Source organism: Notamacropus eugenii, chromosome 3, assembly GCF_028372415.1.
Source record: "Notamacropus eugenii isolate mMacEug1 chromosome 3, mMacEug1.pri_v2, whole genome shotgun sequence".
Classification (NCBI taxonomy): domain Eukaryota; kingdom Metazoa; phylum Chordata; class Mammalia; order Diprotodontia; family Macropodidae; genus Notamacropus; species Notamacropus eugenii.
The window spans coordinates 194,113,717-194,130,553 of NC_092874.1; the positions used below are offsets into that span (position 1 = coordinate 194,113,717).

Sequence of the window (16,837 nt, forward strand, 5' to 3'; positions counted from 1 at the left end):
ACTCTGATCAATGCAATAATCCAAGACAATTCCAAAGGATTCATGATGAGAAATGCTACCCACCTCCAGAGAGAGAACTGATGAACTCTAAGTGCAAACTGAAGTACAACTTTTTTGCCTTTTTTTTTTTTGGTGACATGGCTAATATGGAAATATGTTTTCCATGATTTCACATGTATAATTGATATATTGTTTGCCTCTTGGTGGGTGGAGGAGTGGTGGAAGGGAAGGAGAAAATCTGGAACTCAAATTTAAGAAGAAAAGAATGTTATAAATAAATAACATTTTTTTAAAAAGAAAGTGGAAACATGTAAGTTCTGGAAACAGATTAGAAGTCTGACACAGAGATATGAAATAGCAGTGATAGGGGACCTTAATTATCTGTAAATCTGCTGGAGCATTCTCTCTCTCCTTGCCAAAAGCAGATCAGCTAATTATTTCCTGCCTTACCTTAATGACAATTTCATCCTTCAAAAGGTGAAGGAACCAACAAAGAAAACTGACGGTTGAAGTAGAAATTACAGAAACCTTTTAGGAAGGTAACCACACCACTTTAAAATCTGTGATAGAAAAATACAAAAAAATATGGGCATAGGCTAAAATGCACCCTAGATACTTGGTGAACAGATTTAAAAGGCATAGAGAAAGGATAAATAGGGTCCCTTGGATCAAATTTCTATACTGAGCATCAGCCTCAATGGAAGGGAAAGCTCTCAAGAATGAAATTACTGAAGACATAAATAAAAAAAATCAGATGAGGAAGAAAAGGATTGAAGAGGATGCACAGAGAAGTCAGATTTTTTTTTAAAAAGGCATAAATCAAAAAAGGAAAAGAAAGCAGGTATCAGATGATGTATAAAAAAGCATATCATAGTCCTGTAAGAACAGTGTAATGAGTTCTAAAGCTCAGAATGAGTTTAGGTTGGCAAGGAAACTGAAGGAAAACAAAAAGGAGTGTTTTTTAAAGCATTGTGAAGAAAAGAGGAAAGTCAAAGAGAGAAAATTTGCTGCCCAGTGTAGATGGGATGATGATAATGGATGACACAAAGAAGATGGAGCTGATGGAGTTTTACTTTGCTTCTATTTTCTCTGCCAAAAAGAATAATCTTTGCACTTGGAAAGGACAGAACCACAATGATTAACTGGAAGTTGAAACTAGAAATACATAGGTAGATAGCAAAAAAACACTGAGCTGCCTTTGATGAGTCCAAGTCACTAGGTCCAGATGAACTCCACTCCAAAGTACTAGAAGATGTGCCAGATGTGACTGCTGAGTCACAATCAATGATTTTGAAAAGATCATGGAGAACAGAAAATCCACAAGGCTAGAAAAGGGCAATATTCCAGAGAGAAGAGAGTATGTTATAGGTGTATGAGCTTGATTTCAGTTCATGGAAAATTCTAAAATCTTAACTTAAAATGATATTTAATGGACACAAAAATGAGAATGTTGATCAGGAAGAGCCTGAGTGGTTTCATCAAGAACAAAATGCAAGACCAACCGTATTTCCTTTTTATACTTATTAGACTAATCAGGGGAATATTACAGAGTTTGTCTAGATTTCTACAAAGCAGTGAACAAAGTCTTGCCCGCTATTCTTGCCAACAAGATGAGGCATGTGAACTAGAAAATCAGATAGGTGGACCCAGAACTGGTTAACTGACTAGATCCAAAGAGCAATCATTAATGGGTTAATGTTGTAAAAAAAGTGTCTTGGATAGGGTTGCCAGAGTTATATTCTTGGCTCTAGGCTTTGACAAAAAAAAATAATAATAAATGGGCATACTTATCCAATCCAACATGACACAAAGCTCAAAGAGACAGATAACAGTTGGATGAGAGTATCAGTATCCAAAACTATCTGGAAAAGCTAGAACATTGGGTCACATGAAATAAGACAGAATTTATAAAGACAAATGTAAGCAGTAGGTGATAGGGAAAGTGAAAGGTAAAGGTTTGTGTGAGAGTGTTTAGTCCTCCGCCTCCCCAAGGAGGGGTAAATGTTTATATTGGGTTTCAAATGTTTACCTGGGTTCAAAAAATCCACTTGAAATAGAAGCGTAACTATACAGGAACTCATATGAAAGAGTCAGAGGTTTTAGTGGAACTCAGACTCATAATAATATGAATTGAAAGAACTCAGAGAAGAGGTTTGAGTTGCTGAGGAATATGGTTGTTGTTGCTTAATCGTTTTTCAATCATTTCTGACTCTTTGTGACTACATTGGGGGCTTTCTTGGCAAAGATACTGAAGTGATTTGCATTTCTTTCTCCAGCTCCTTTTACAGATGAGGAAACTGAGGCAGACAGAGTGAGGTGACTTACCCAAGGTCACACAGCTAGTAAATATCTGAGACTGAATTCGAAATCAGGAAGAGGAGTCTTCTAGTCTCCAAGTCCTGCACTCTATCTACTGAGCTACCTTGCTGCCCCTAGGGACAAGATAGCTATCACTAAGTATTTGAAGAGTGGTCCAGTGGGAAAGGATTAGACTAATTGGATAGAATGGTGGTTTGGAGTCAAGCAGACTCATCTTCCTGAGTTGAAATCCTACCTTAGACACTTATAGCTACATGACCACGGACAAGTCACTTACTCTGTTTGCCTCAGTTTCTTCATCTGTAAAAATGGGAAGAACAATGATAATATCTACCTCCCAAGGTTATTGTGAAGATCAAATATGATATCTGTGAAGCACATAGCACACTGCCTGGCACACAGTAGGCACTATAAAAACATTAGCCATCATTATTGTTGTTATTGTTATTTCTTAGTTTTATTATTTCTGCTTGGTCTCAGAGAAACAAGTACCACACAGGCCAATACCTGAATGACCCACCAAATTTTGTCTTTTGCTACCAAAACACAAAACATTAAGATTTAACCCTAATCTCACTGCTATGTGGTAGGTCTAATAATGTTTTATGTCTGTTGGGAGTGACGGGGGGAGAGTTACCAGAAATTCCTAACAAGAGAAAAACAGATTGGAGAGACCCTGAAAAGTGTCTGGACCTAGTCATGAAAACATAGGTGTGTAGGGCTATTCACTTATTCTTTGGTTGCCCTTAAGAGTCACTGCCTGTCAGTCACAGGCGACCTGAGGGGCAGAAAAACACCCCAACTCACCTGGAAGATCCTTGTTCGCCACATGAGTCATTAGAAGGAGGATTTCAGAATGGGATTCCGAGTTACTAGTGGGAACGACCTGTGCCTGTATGTGGGGTGATCAGAATGTGGAAGCAAGATTGGACCAATGGCTGTCAACTGACAGATTGGCAAATTTGTGGGGTGAAGAGAAAGGTGGGAGGGTGTGGGAGGTGTGGTGGTTCTGTATGCCTGTCCTTTGTACTGCCCTTGCCTCGCTTTCCCTGGCCTGGTTCATGACCCAGAGCCATAAACCAGGAGTTAAGCACCTTTTCTGTGCTCCCCTGAGTTTACAGTCCCAACCCTGAGGTAGGGTCCAACACGTGTAGCTTCTTCCCTAGATCCTTCTCATGCTCCATGGAGGTAGAGTGCTTTAGGACTGTTCCTCAAGTAACCTGGGGGGAAAAAAAGAGCTGGGAGGGCAAGCAGGAGAACGTTTCTAGGTGAGGTTGGGTAGAGGCTTCTATGTGGATTCCAATTGTTAAAATTTTTCCAAGTATTTTTTCCTATGTCTAATAAGTCACGTGGCCACAGTGAACTGAGTAATGGTATCCTATGAATGTGTGGGGGAAGGACCTATGGGAAAGGGGTACCTAATTAAGAAGGGAAAACCCAGATGTGGGGTAAAAGTAGAGCCATGGATTTTCCAATGATTCTTTTCCTCACTCTGCTTTACCCTAATTTATCATCTTCTAATCTAGATTCAGATTCTAACCACTAAATTTTAACTCTTGCTTTACCCCCAACCCACCTGAGCACCCAGAGTTATGCAGTTTGTCAAGATGACTATACAAACCAAAGAGACTTGGACAAAATCACATGGCTGATACCTTAAGTATAGCACTACTACTTGACCACCATATGACATTCTCTTGCTGGGTAATCAGTGTAATACCTTGGGTTCCTGTAGGCTTAAGGAAGGCAACACATGAACAAATATGGACTACTTTATTGAAGCCTCTCAAGAGCCACTCGTATACCCACAAAGTGCACATACAGCCTACAGATAGGTCAGGCTTGGTTTCTTTGTCCATTTCCCCAATTCAAATCCTTCCCCAGTCAAAGCAATCCCCCAATGTAACAAGAAAAGTTATTGAATCCTTTGCAAGACAAGGTACATGACTTTATTGTGGTGCTATGGGGGAAAGGGGACCACTGTACAAAAAGGCTGAGAAGCAGTCCCAAGGAGGTAAAGAGGAACCAAAGGCTTGGTTTCTCCAGCAGCAAGCAAGTGCGGGTCCCCTCCTCCACTGCTAAAGAGCTTCATGTGGTGCATTTTCGGGGGGAACATTGACACTTCAAGGCATTGAGAACATCGTGGTATATCACAGAGCCGTTGGTACACTGTAGGGGAACCCTCACAGGCTCTATTTCTGTTGGGGAGCAGCATGAGCACTGGTCTTGTACATTCTGGAAATCAATGGAGTAGATGGCCTTGCTAGGACATTTACCCTAAAATAAGGAACAAGAAGGGATCAGGATGATGACTATAGCAGCCACAGATAATACTTGCTTTCAAGTAAGACAATACCTTTCCCAGGAAAATAGAAGACCTCTATCCTCTATCCTATTTCTAAAGATCTCTGGGGAAAGGTCACAAGCCTCTTCACTCATTCATTTCCATGTTTAATAGGTCTGACCATATACCTCACTTAAATCACTTTTAGGGCAATATTAACCTTGTTTTATCTTCAAGAGATATGGAGAAGTGTGTTCCCCCACCCTCCTTCCATTAATTTCAAGGCAATTATTAAGCCTTCACTCTACCCTTTTTCAGGGACCCAAATAATCCTAGTTCCTTATTCTTTTCTCCGTTGACCTTATCAGCCCAGTTTCTCATGTCCAGTTTCCACATCCTTTGAGAGTTGTAGGCCTTGTTCTCAACAGTGGTGGTCAAATAGGGCCATTCTCTCTCCATCCCCACCTTCATCCCCATGATGGGATGGGGATTCTAGCTGAGTCTCTGAACATTACAGCCCCCACACCCTTGATTTACCTCACAATAATGGATGTTGATTTCCACCTCCGACTTGCAGGTTCCAATCTTCACATACTGTAATTTAGCAGTGATATCTTTGCATTCAGCCTCAACACCTCAAGAACATAGACAGAGATAGAAAATTAAATCCTTAGCATTAAGCTAGGCTGCTTGTGAGGAGTTGTGTATATTTTTCAGATGCGATCTCCTTCACTGCAATGAGACAATGTAAATGTCCCTAATCACATGAAGGAAAGAAGGAAGGAAGGAAGGAAGGAAGGAAGGAAGGAAGGAAGGAAGGAAGGAAGGAAGGAAGGAAGGAAGGAAGGAAGGAAGGAAGGAAAGAATGGGCATTTATTAAGCACTTACTATGTGCAAAGCTCTGTACTAAATGCTGGGGATACCAATAGAAAAGCTAAACAATCTTCTAATGGGTAAGACAACACATATAGATTTCAATTATGTCAGAAGTCCTTAGTGACAAAGCTGATGGTAGTAACTCTTCTTCAAGATCATTTCCATTGATAAAAGTGTATTTGTCTCCTATGTGGAACCCAGACAGTGCCTGAGGACTGAGGTGCTGAGAACTTTCTTCTCCAGGTCAGAGGAGGCCGGGCCTGCATTACCAGGTCACATCTCCACAAAGGTTACTCCCCTGGGTGATGACTATCAGGGCCAGGCTGGAAGAACCTTTAAAGCTAGCACAAAGACTTGTTGCTCAGTCATTTTCAGTTGTGTTTGACTCTTTGTGATCCCTTTGGGATTGTTTTTCTTGACAGAGATGCTGGAGCTGTTTGCCATTTTCTTCTCCAGCTCATTTTATAGATGAGGAAACTGAGGCAAACAAGGTTAAGTGACTTGCCCAGCATCATATGGTTAATAAGTGTCTGAGGGCTGGATTTGAATTCAGATCTTCCTGACTCCAGGCCCTGCACTTTATCTACTGCACACCTAGCTGCCCTAGGCAAAAAGAGGACAAATATATTTTCTTCCTTGCTTTCCTAGGGAAAGGGGGATTTGTCTTCGTTTTCTGCAGTTGTAGACTATGATAACCCTAATGATTAAGTCATTCCTTCCCCATCAAACTTTCAGTTGCATCCAGAAGCTAATAAGCAGGAAATCCAGCCCATCCATAATTGAACTTGGACTCTGCCCCGAGATCTGAAAGGTGAGCTGTTGCTTATGCTGTCCAGAAACAAGTCACTTCCCAGCCACAGCCAAACCACATCACCTACCTCCCCTTTCCAATTCTTGCTCACCTTTATGTATTGTCTTTTCTCCTATTGGAATATAAGCTCCTCGAGCACAAGAAATGGTATTAACTGGCTTGTTTTTATATCCGCAGGCTTTATGATAATGCCTGACAATATAAGCATTTCATCAATGCTTTTTCATTCATTTATTTTCAATCATTTATTCAATCAATATGCATTCATTTGTTCATTCATTCATTCATTTATTTATTTAGCAGGTACTATATGCCAGGTACTGTGCTAGGTTGTGAGGATATAAATGTTAAAGTATGGACTTTATATTCTACCTATATTCAGGGTCTCTGAAGCAATTTAATTTTGTAAATATGTGTTAAATGTCTTCTCTTTTCCCAGCCCTGAACTAGGCAATCAGGCAGACAGGAGTTCCTCAGGAACTCTCCCCTTAGACAGCTGAGCTGTCCAGGATTGCTGGTCTGCCTTTTCTTATGTCTGTGACAATAATAGCCAAGGATGACATTCTACCTGCCTTTGGAAAATTCAGGATTTCACATCCAATCATGAAATATTTACCTGAGAATCTAAGAAGCTGAAATCTAATAGACACAAATGTCTCCAGCAGAGATAAAGTGCTTTACCCTTGGTTTCTACAAAATCAGAAAATCTAAAATTCAAAATCTCATTCTGTATGTAAGCACAGAATGAAGGAGACATAACTAAATATTTGTTCGTGTAAAACATATGGGGGTTAACCCAAATATGTGTGAAAATAAATGTTAAAAGTTTAATAAAAAAAAAACATATGGGGGTTGGTGTTTAGTGGTCTGTAAGGTAAGTGAATCAAGTGTGTGATATGGTTGCCCCAAAAAAGCTAATTGAATTTAAGCTATATTAATAAAAATAATAATAGGTAGCATTTATATAGTGCTTCAAGGTTTACAAAGTATCTTTACAATATTATTTTATCCTCACAACAAGGGAAGAGTAGGTGCTATTATTATCATTATTACCATATAATTAATTAATTACTTGATGCCATTAATATTAATATTATTATCATTTAACAGATGAGGAAAGTGAGACACAGTGTTTAAGTGACTTTTCCTTGGTAATACAGCTATTAAATGTCCACAGCTGGATTTGAACTCAAGTCTTCCTGCCTCCAGGTCCAAACGTCTATTCAATGTGCCATCTAGCTTCCTCTAAGAGAAGAATAGTGCCCGTAGAGGTAGGGTAGGAGGTGTTCTGGGTGATAGGCTTTCTCTACTTTACTCTGGTCAGATCCACCTGTCACATTTTAAGAACATTGAGAAACTGGCACATGTTCACAGCAGGGTAGACAGGTCACTGAAGGATCAGGACAGTGATCATGCCAGAGAAGATTCTCAGAAGTAACTTGGAGAAAGGAAAACTTAACAGAGGGGAGGCAATAGCTATTTTAAGGTATTTGAAGGGCTGTCATGTGGAAGAGGGATTAGATTGGTTCTGCTTGGCTAAAGAAGACAAAATAGAAGCAAAGGATAGAAGTTTCAGAAGTAGATTTAGAAAAAATTTTTCAAACACAAATAGCTGTTCAATGGTACAATGGATTGCCTCAGACAGTAGTGACTTCTGCATTGCTAAAAATCTTCAAATAGAGGCTGGAGGACCAGCAAAGGGGTATGCTGCTAAAGCACAAGTTCAATTTAATGATCTTTGAGACTCCTTTCAATTCTGACATTCTGTTTCCATTTAATAGTTCTAAATACAAGGCTACCCCAACTTTTAAATAATGCCACCCCTGTGTGGAAGTAGTGCAGTGGGAGCTCTGGGCCTAGAATCAATAAGACCTGAATTTGAATTTAGTTTCAGACATTTACTAGCTGACCTTAGAAGTCATCTGGTCCAAAATCCTCATTTTTCATATGAGGAAACCGAGGCCCAGTGAGGTTCAGTGAATTGTCTACGGGCACATAGATGACAGTGATGATAGTTAAACCTTGGTCCTCTGACTACTAATCTTGTGTTCTTACCATTATGCCATCCTACAAGACTTTCAAGATGGTGACTCAGAAAATCTAGGTTTACATTCACAGCAATCTAATTGTCTCCTGTTTTCTGTGGCTACAGTCTCCCATCTGGTTTTTTTTTCCTTTTAAGTTTGATCTTAAAACAATATAAATATAAAATTCAATAAAAGTCTGTTGTTTTGTTTTAAATAATTTCCCCTTTTAAGTAAATAAATGATAAGGTTCATCTATGGAGATTTAAATGTCTTTTATGGTTTCCTGACTTCGTTTTCTTAGTACTTGAATTTAGATGGGAGGTAGGAAGGAGGGGGGAAATAATAGTTTTGAGAATGTACTTCCCCAACTTGGTGTTTGGTTACAGTACTCACTGGGACTGTCCCTGAGTGTACTGTCTTTAATTTATAATCTTAATTCAGTATTGTATGGCTCTTCATAATCTACAAAGTACTTTCCTGATTTGATACTCATAATTTGATCCTCATAATAGCACTGAGAAGTAGACAGAGAAGATTACTATCCCCATTTTGTAGATCAGAAAACTAGGACTCAGAAAAGTTAAGTGACTTGCCCAAGGTCACAAAGTTAATAATCAGCAGTACTAAAACTTATTTCTAAAGCTGTTATGAGATATTGAGAATCATTTAAACACAATAGCTTCCTATTCAGTGAGTAAGTAATACCACTGAAGAGGTAAGTAATCAGCTAAGGCTATAGGACTCATGGGCAGCTAGGCGGCACAGTGGATAGTGTGCTGGACCTGGAGTTAAGAAGACTCATCTTCTTGAGTTCGAATCTGGTCTTAGACACTTACCAGCTTGTGACCCTGGGCAAGGCACTTAACCTTGTTTGCCTCAGTTTCCTCATCTGCAAAATGAGCTGGAGAAGGAAAAAGCAAACCATTCCAATATCCTTGCCAAGAAAACTCCAAATAGGATGATGAAGAGTCCGACACGACTGAAAACAACTGAACAACAACAAAAATGTGATAAAGACTAAATGAATGACATAAATAAATGCTATGGGAGTAGAGGAGAGGAAGTGACATCAGGAAAGGCTTCTTGAAAAAAGTAGAGTTTGATCTAGAAAAATAGAGTTTCAATAGAAACACAAAGGCTTTGGAGTCAAGTTCTTCTATGTATGACTTCATGTGACTTTTATGTGAACGTGAGGATGCCATTGACCTTTTCACCTATAAATGTGTGGCCTTTAAGGTCCTTCCATGTCTAAATCTCATGATTTTATGAGTATTTCAAAGGAGGAGCCCCTCCACATGGCCTTTCTTCACTTTGAGAAATCTTGAAGACTGCGGCATTGGGAATAGTCATACTCACATGTATCACAGCAGGTGCCTTGAATTTTCACAACTTTACCCTAGAAAAATATCACAAGGTCTCATATTAGGCACAGAAAGCTCATGTCATCCAAATAACCAACTGAAATTTTAAAAGAATTTTATCTACACAAGAGCACAATGGCAGAGGTCCCTAGACCCGGTCACTTCTGTGATCACTCTTCCAAACCCTTTTTCATCCACAAAAGTGAGGGATATAAATATCCTTATAAAATTTGGTCTTGCCAATCTGGATTGTTCTGATTTCACTTTGACCATGAAGGTAATTATTCCCAATACAGACTAAGACATTTTAACCATCACCTCCCAACTTGAGGATTCTGGGCAGAGCCTCCCTCAGAGAAGGTTTTTACACCTGTAAACATGCATACACTTACATATGAATAAAGTCCTAGTTATTTACAATACTAATAATCTCACATTTATGTATTACTCCAGGTCTTGCTAGGTTCTGTACTTATACAGCTACCACATGGCTCTCATCCAAAGTAATTATGACAGTATAAAAATAACTCAGATTTGTTACTGCGTATATGTAAACTATTACATATCACTCACATTTGTATATGATATGCTACTTTCAAAAATCCTTCCTCAATCCTTCCTCAATCCTTCCTCAAATCCTTCCTCAAAATCCTATTTCCCCTAAATAGGCAGTGAAAATATTATTGTCAATTTTATGTAGATTCAGATCTGAAAGGGAAATAAGAAACCATTACTTGGTCCACCCTGCCTTATCTTTTTAATACACAGGTAAACAGAGGTCCAGAGAAATTAGTGACTTGCTCAGGATCACCCAGTTTTTAAGGGGTAGAGAAAGGATTCCTTATTGTAATGCTAACCAGGGTTAAAGATCTTCCTCACCCACTAATGGGCCTGTCCATTAAGGGAAGTTTGATTAGGGAAGATATGTTTTATAGAAACACCTCACCTTTGTTTGTCTACACCTCACCTTTTGTTCATTTCTAATGAGGCACTGATTCTCAAGGTTTGTGAAACCCTCTGGCTCTGAAAAGTGTATATATACTCTGAGGTGAGGTTTTACTTTGGGACTTATTCACTGGAAGTGTTTATTTGGCCAGATGAGACTCTGAGTAGCTGCTAAGGAGCACTCCAGCTTTGAAAACTCAGATGTTGGTGCTTTTTTCTCTGGTAACTATATATTTATGTAATGATCATTACAGTTGCATCTGTCTGTTGATCTGTATTGTATGTACTGCTTATGGTCAGGCAGCTGGAAGCCCTGTCTGTTGGTCTTTATTTCTGTTTGTATTTTCTCTTAAGTTCAGGGTGCTGACTTTTCCCCCTGAACTAAGTGTATGATTATATCAATTGATTAGTTTGATCAGTTAATCAAGCACATATAGTACTTGATTAAAGTAGATTGTTGACCCCTTAAAAGTTGCTCTCCTTTTAGGAAAGCAGAACTAAGAAGGTGTACAGCAGACGTTCCATTGTATGCCAGGATTCTTGCTGCTACACTTATCCAATAATCTTTCCATTACACCTTGAAACTCTCAGAAGAATAGAGCTTAATTGCCCAGGTATGTACAGCTAATAAGTGTAAGAACCAGGATTCAGACCTGATCTCTTGACAGCAAGCCCAGTGTTCTTCCACTATTGTATACTGCTTATGAAGGGCAGAGTTAGTCCCCCAAATAGTCTTAATGCCATACATTTGTTCCTTATAAAATTAGGCCACTGGCACTTCTAGGAAGTCCCACCTGAGTTGTATTGACTATGGTTCAAAAGATGGGGCAGGAATGTCCAGGGATGATCTTCTACAATAGAATACATTCCACCAATTGTCTGTGTGGGGTACAAAGCCAGCTTTGTTAAACTGTATACCTCAAAGCTGTTGTCATTAGTATTATTATGAAAGGCTTATCACCAGGTTGACTGCATTGTCATGAATGTTTTGGCCATAACAACTCTTGAAGACCATCTACTGAGTTACAGAGAGATTGCACTCTATGATAGTGAAGGAAGTATGCCCACCAAAGTAATGTCAGATCCCTGAAATATTATTTTTGTTATTATCCATATCAGCATGTAAATATCAATCTTTCAAAAAGCATTTATTAAGTGCCTACTATGAGCCACACTCTGTGCTAGGTGCTGGGGAAACAAAGAAAAACAATTTCTGCTCTTAAGGAGCCTACATCTATATGTCAAAAATAGAACTCTTATTCTGAGTTATTGCTTACCCCATCAGCCAAACACTTCTGTAAGCTGAAGGGTGGGCACCCAGTGACTCTCCGCTCCCAAATAAACTCTCCTCTCTCATTGATCCTGCAGAAGTGACTATCACAGCCATCCTGGATAGTCTCATTGGCCTAAAAAGGAGTGATAAGAAGTGAGTAGAGGGAAAATCTGAAGACACTCTCAGAAAGAAGAAGACAGCCCAGATCATGACCCTGATTAAAGCTGTATATTGGCTGCAAGAGATAAGCCAGTGAAGACGTTTATAAAAATAAACATGATATAAGTGAATGAGAATGAGTTCAAGCATGGAAGCCAGAAAACTTATAGTCAAATCCATCTGTAAACTAGTTTGCTATGCAATGAACTGTGTAAAGGTAGAGGAGCATGGGGAATGTACTTGTCCATTTAACCCGGGTTAAATGAGGCCTGGAGAGTGGGATAGGTATCAGTGATGGAGTAAAGACTAGAACACATGCTCTGGTCACATTAGCTGGTTCTTTCTTTTGAAAGGCCTGAGTTTGTTACTTTCAGTTCAATTTTAAAAAGACCATCTTATAGTTGGAAAGGACCTCAGGGGTCAGGAACTCCCTCTATAACTTCTTCAAGAATGATATCTATCCTCCATTTGAAGATCTCCAGAGATGGGGAAATCACTACCTAATAAGGCAGTCAATTTCACTCTCAGGCAATCCTAATTACTGGAAAGTTTTCCCTCGTAACCAGCCTAAGCTGGTCTTTCTTTACCTCCTATCCATCATTCTAATACTATCCTTTGTAGTTTAGCAGCATAAGTTTGCTATCTCTTGCCTACATTACACACTCTCAAATACTTAAAGATTCCTATAATTGGATTACTTATCATTCAACTTTTTTTTTGTTTTTGTTTTCTGGTTTGGTTTGGTTTGGGAGGCAATTAAAGCTAAGTGACTTGCCCAGGATCACAGAACTAAGAAGTGTCAAGTATATAAGACCAGATTTGAACTCAAGTTCTCCTGACTCTACGGCCAGTGCCCTATTTACTGTGCTACCCTTTCAGCTGGCCCATCAACTTTTCATGGAGAGCATTTTTAGCAAGAACAGAGAGCTTGGAGAAAGCAATATGTATTGACTCAGAGGTGTAGTGGTAAATGTTCAACAACCAGCTCTTCAGAGGGAAAAATGTACATATAATGCACTTTTAAATGTACTCTTCATTATTAACATTTCCTTACATCTAGACAATCAACAAGGGAAGAAATCAAGCTCTAATATGTAGTGCTTGCCCATTTCCAAGGTGTAAATGCTCCATTGAAAACTTAACAATTGGTTTTCATGAGCTTCCAGCTGGCTTGAATACATCCCTAAGTGTACTTTACTCTGCCCACATCAGCCTTTATCTGAAGTACGTTTAGCTTTGGGATCCACAGTTTAAGAAGGACATTGATAAGTTGGAGTATGTCTAGGACGATCAGCTAGGATGATGATGGATCTTAATGTCATATGAAGATGAGTTGAAGGAACTGGACATGTTGACCCTGGAGAAGGTTTGGACATTTCCTGGGAGCAATGGGGGGAAAGAGAAAGAAAAACAACAGCTGTGTTCAAGTTTAGACCCAGAAGACAGAACCGGGAGGAATAGGCAGAAATTGCAAAGAGAAAAAATGTAAGCTCTATGCCAAGAAAAATTTCTTACTAATTAGAGCTGATTCAAAATGGAATGAGCCAACTAGAGATGTGATAGATCCCCTCTCCCTGGAGGTCTTCTAGCAGTGACTAGTGACTAGTGACTTGGTGAATATGCTGTAGTGAGAATGCCTTCATTTATAGATTGGACTAGATGGTTGCTGACATGCCTTCCAACTTTCCAATTCTGTGATTCTTTTATTGAACTAAGTCCTGCTTGGCTATCTGAAAAAAGAAGGGCTCCCAAAGGGAAATTTGATGAAGAGATGACACAGAGATGTCAAGTTTAGTCTGCACTTACCTTTAGTGCCATGATTGTTCCCCTTCTCAGCTGGATGGTACAGGCAATGGGCAGACATTTCCCACAGCAAGAGCCCTCTACTTTCTCCTCCCTGTAACCCTGCATACAAGAAAGAATAAGGCTGCTACAGTCATACTCCTTTAAATATCCCAAGAGTAAAGTTGCTCCTACTGGACTGGAAGGTCTACAGAGCAGGAATCATGTCTTCTTGGTTCTGTCACTCTGGATAAATCACTTTACCTCACAATGCTCTAGGCCAGTCTCTTAAGAGAAACAAAAAGTACCAACCTTGCATTGGTAGAGGAAGTTTCTTCACCCAGGATTTCCCTGTACCAATGAAGTCATAAGTTCTATCCCCATTCCTATCCCTCTCTCCCCTGAGATCCAATCCATCCACCAGGATGCTAAAGTCTTATATTTAATTTTGGGAGCCACAGTTTAAGAAGGACATTGGAAAGTTGGAACATGTCTAGGATAATGAACTAAGATGATGATGGGCCTTAAGACCATGTCATATGAATATAGTTTGAAGGAACTGGGCATGTTGACCCAGAAAAAGAAAAGAGTTGGATGTTGGTGCAGAGGGGTGGGGGGAGAAAGGAAGAAAAATGACAGCTGTGTTCATCTTGCTATGGGAAACACTATCATTGGGAAAGGTATGATAAAAAAGGAGTCTGATGGATATATTCATGATCCTATGACTCGCCAACCACAATCCCCTTCCCTGACCACCACTCCCTTAGATGTAATTTCCCCCTGTAAGAATGTAAGTTTCTTGAAGACAAGAACTGTCTCACTTTTGTATATACATCCCCAGAGCCCAGAATAGTACCTGTCACATAGCAGGGACTTCATAGTTTCTTCATTAATTGATTTATTCACAGCGCTAGGCACACAGCAGGAGTTGTATTGAATGTCAAGTGAATGAATAAATGAATAACTGAATGAATGAATGAATGAATGAATGAATGAATGAATGAATGAATGAGTCTCAGTTATAAGTAGGCTGGTAACATGGAAGGAATGCAAAGTGCTCCAAAAGAACCTCAGAACACCAGAAGAGCCTATTAGAGAGTGGAAAAGGGTAAAGGGACAATGGTCCCCCAAATGTTTAACTGATTCCCAAGCCAGGGTAAAACACTGATTAGGCTTTTTACAAATATAAATCCAGCCACAAGGGGAACAGATTTTAGCTTTGCAATGGCAGGAAGGATAAACACTAAGGAGACAAAACTGTGAATTTGACTAAGTTTGACTTCGGCACCCCTTGTACCCTTTTAGTGCTTCTTCCCTCCCCCACCTAGTTAGGTCCTTTTTAGTCTATTAAAATAGCCCATCTAAGGTGTTAATTGATCACAGAATCATAGATCAAATAAAGCTCAGAGGGACCTTGGGAGTCTTACAGGTCAACCCTCTCATTTTCCTAATAAGGAAACTGAAGTTAAGTAGATTCACTTCTGAGAGGCATAACTTGAAAGTCGAGTGACTTGCCCAAGGTCACACAGGTTATCACAGTGATCATTCAAAGGTTTATTCCCAAGTTGCAGCAAAAACCTCAAGGCAAAAAAGCCTTCAAATCTCCAATGAATTAATCTCTAATGTAAAATTTGGGGCCACCTAGTCAGGTAATTAAGATGGCTATACCTCTCTCATCATCTTCGGCAAATCACTCAAACTCTCTGAGTTTCAATTCCCTTATACATAACATGAGTGGGTTGCACTAATTCACTTCTAAATATCCTTCTAGCTCAGCATTTATGATCACCTATTTATCTGTCTGTCCAGTATCTATCTATCTTGCTACCCATCTTCTGAGTAAGCCCATCTCTTTGTATAATTTGAGTTTTCATTGCTGAAGTTTTCTCCTTCTGCTTCATCCCCAGCCTGGGGTAAAAATAGATGAATGGATATATGACACAGATAAACAAAGAGATAAGATAAATGATAAATAGCACTTAGCAATGTTTGTTGATGATTGATTGATTAATCATGCATTTGGTGCTGAAGGAGACCTTGAAGATATCTGGTCCCATTGCTTCATTTTACAGAAGAGGAGATTGACTCAGGCACATTGAATGACTTGCCCTAGCTCATTAAAGATAGATCTATCTCCTTCCTATGGTTTAACCAGGTGCCCCAAAATTATACCATTAGAGATTAATTATTCTTTGTGGTCCTGAAGAGTCTTTGGTATTGAAGATCCTATTAATACAGATAGATACATAGATAGAGGGGTGTGTGTGTGTGTGTGTGTGTGTGTGTGTGTGTGTGTGTGTGTGTGTGTGTGTGTGTGTGTGTGTGTGTGTGTGTTTAGAATTTGACTCAAGCTAAAAACTATCTGTATAGTTATTTATACTTATTTGTATAATATTTGATGACCTTTTGGGTATGATTGTGTTAGAAGGTAGAGAAAAGGGGAAGGAAAGGTTGATTTCAGAAAGACATGTGAATATGATAAATGAGGAAAGGAGAAGAGGAATGAAGGTAAAATGTAGATGGATTGAGAGGATTAACATAAGTGCTTTAAGAAAGGAATAAGGGAGGCAAGTAATAGAGTTGGATTCAAACAGGGATAACTTGCACCAGTACTTGGACCAAGGGCATTGCTTGATGACTCTGGGGAGCAGATCAGGGAATGAATACTTCCTTACCTGGCCTGAGGTGGAGGAAAAGGACTGAGTTCTGGAAATGAGGCAGGAGGGAATAGAGAGAGGCCACCAGAACAGAGGTGACAGCTGTTGAGTTTGGAGGAGGAAGGCAGAGGGAATTCAAATCCCTGCCAGAGGGTGAGAAAGTCAAGAGGAAGGGCAACAAAGGGGAGCAGAAGAAGAAAGAAATGAATTTAGACAAAGTGAAGGGTAGAAAGAAAGGGAAGAAGAGGGTGAGAAAGAAAAAGGAGAAAGAGAGAGAATGAGGAGATGTAGGCAATGGAGTAAAAGAAAATAGGAAAGGGAGGGAGAGAGAGAAGCACAAAAG

General features: G+C 39.5%; 1 protein-coding gene across 1 annotated transcript in view; it reads right to left on the bottom strand.

Annotated features, from left to right (window-relative positions):
- Window positions 1–4,075: 4,075 nt before the first annotated feature.
- VWF (von Willebrand factor) overlaps window positions 4,076–16,837 on the bottom strand; it is a 213,489-nt gene continuing 200,727 nt past the window's right edge. The window contains exons 48-52 of the mRNA XM_072653709.1: window positions 13,862–13,960; window positions 11,901–12,029; window positions 9,674–9,713; window positions 5,141–5,238; window positions 4,076–4,596 (exon numbers count right to left, since the gene is read on the bottom strand). Coding sequence (XP_072509810.1) covers window positions 4,408–4,596; window positions 5,141–5,238; window positions 9,674–9,713; window positions 11,901–12,029; window positions 13,862–13,960 — 555 coding nt within the window. The 3' untranslated portion in view covers window positions 4,076–4,407. The remainder of the gene's footprint in view (window positions 4,597–5,140; window positions 5,239–9,673; window positions 9,714–11,900; window positions 12,030–13,861; window positions 13,961–16,837) is intronic.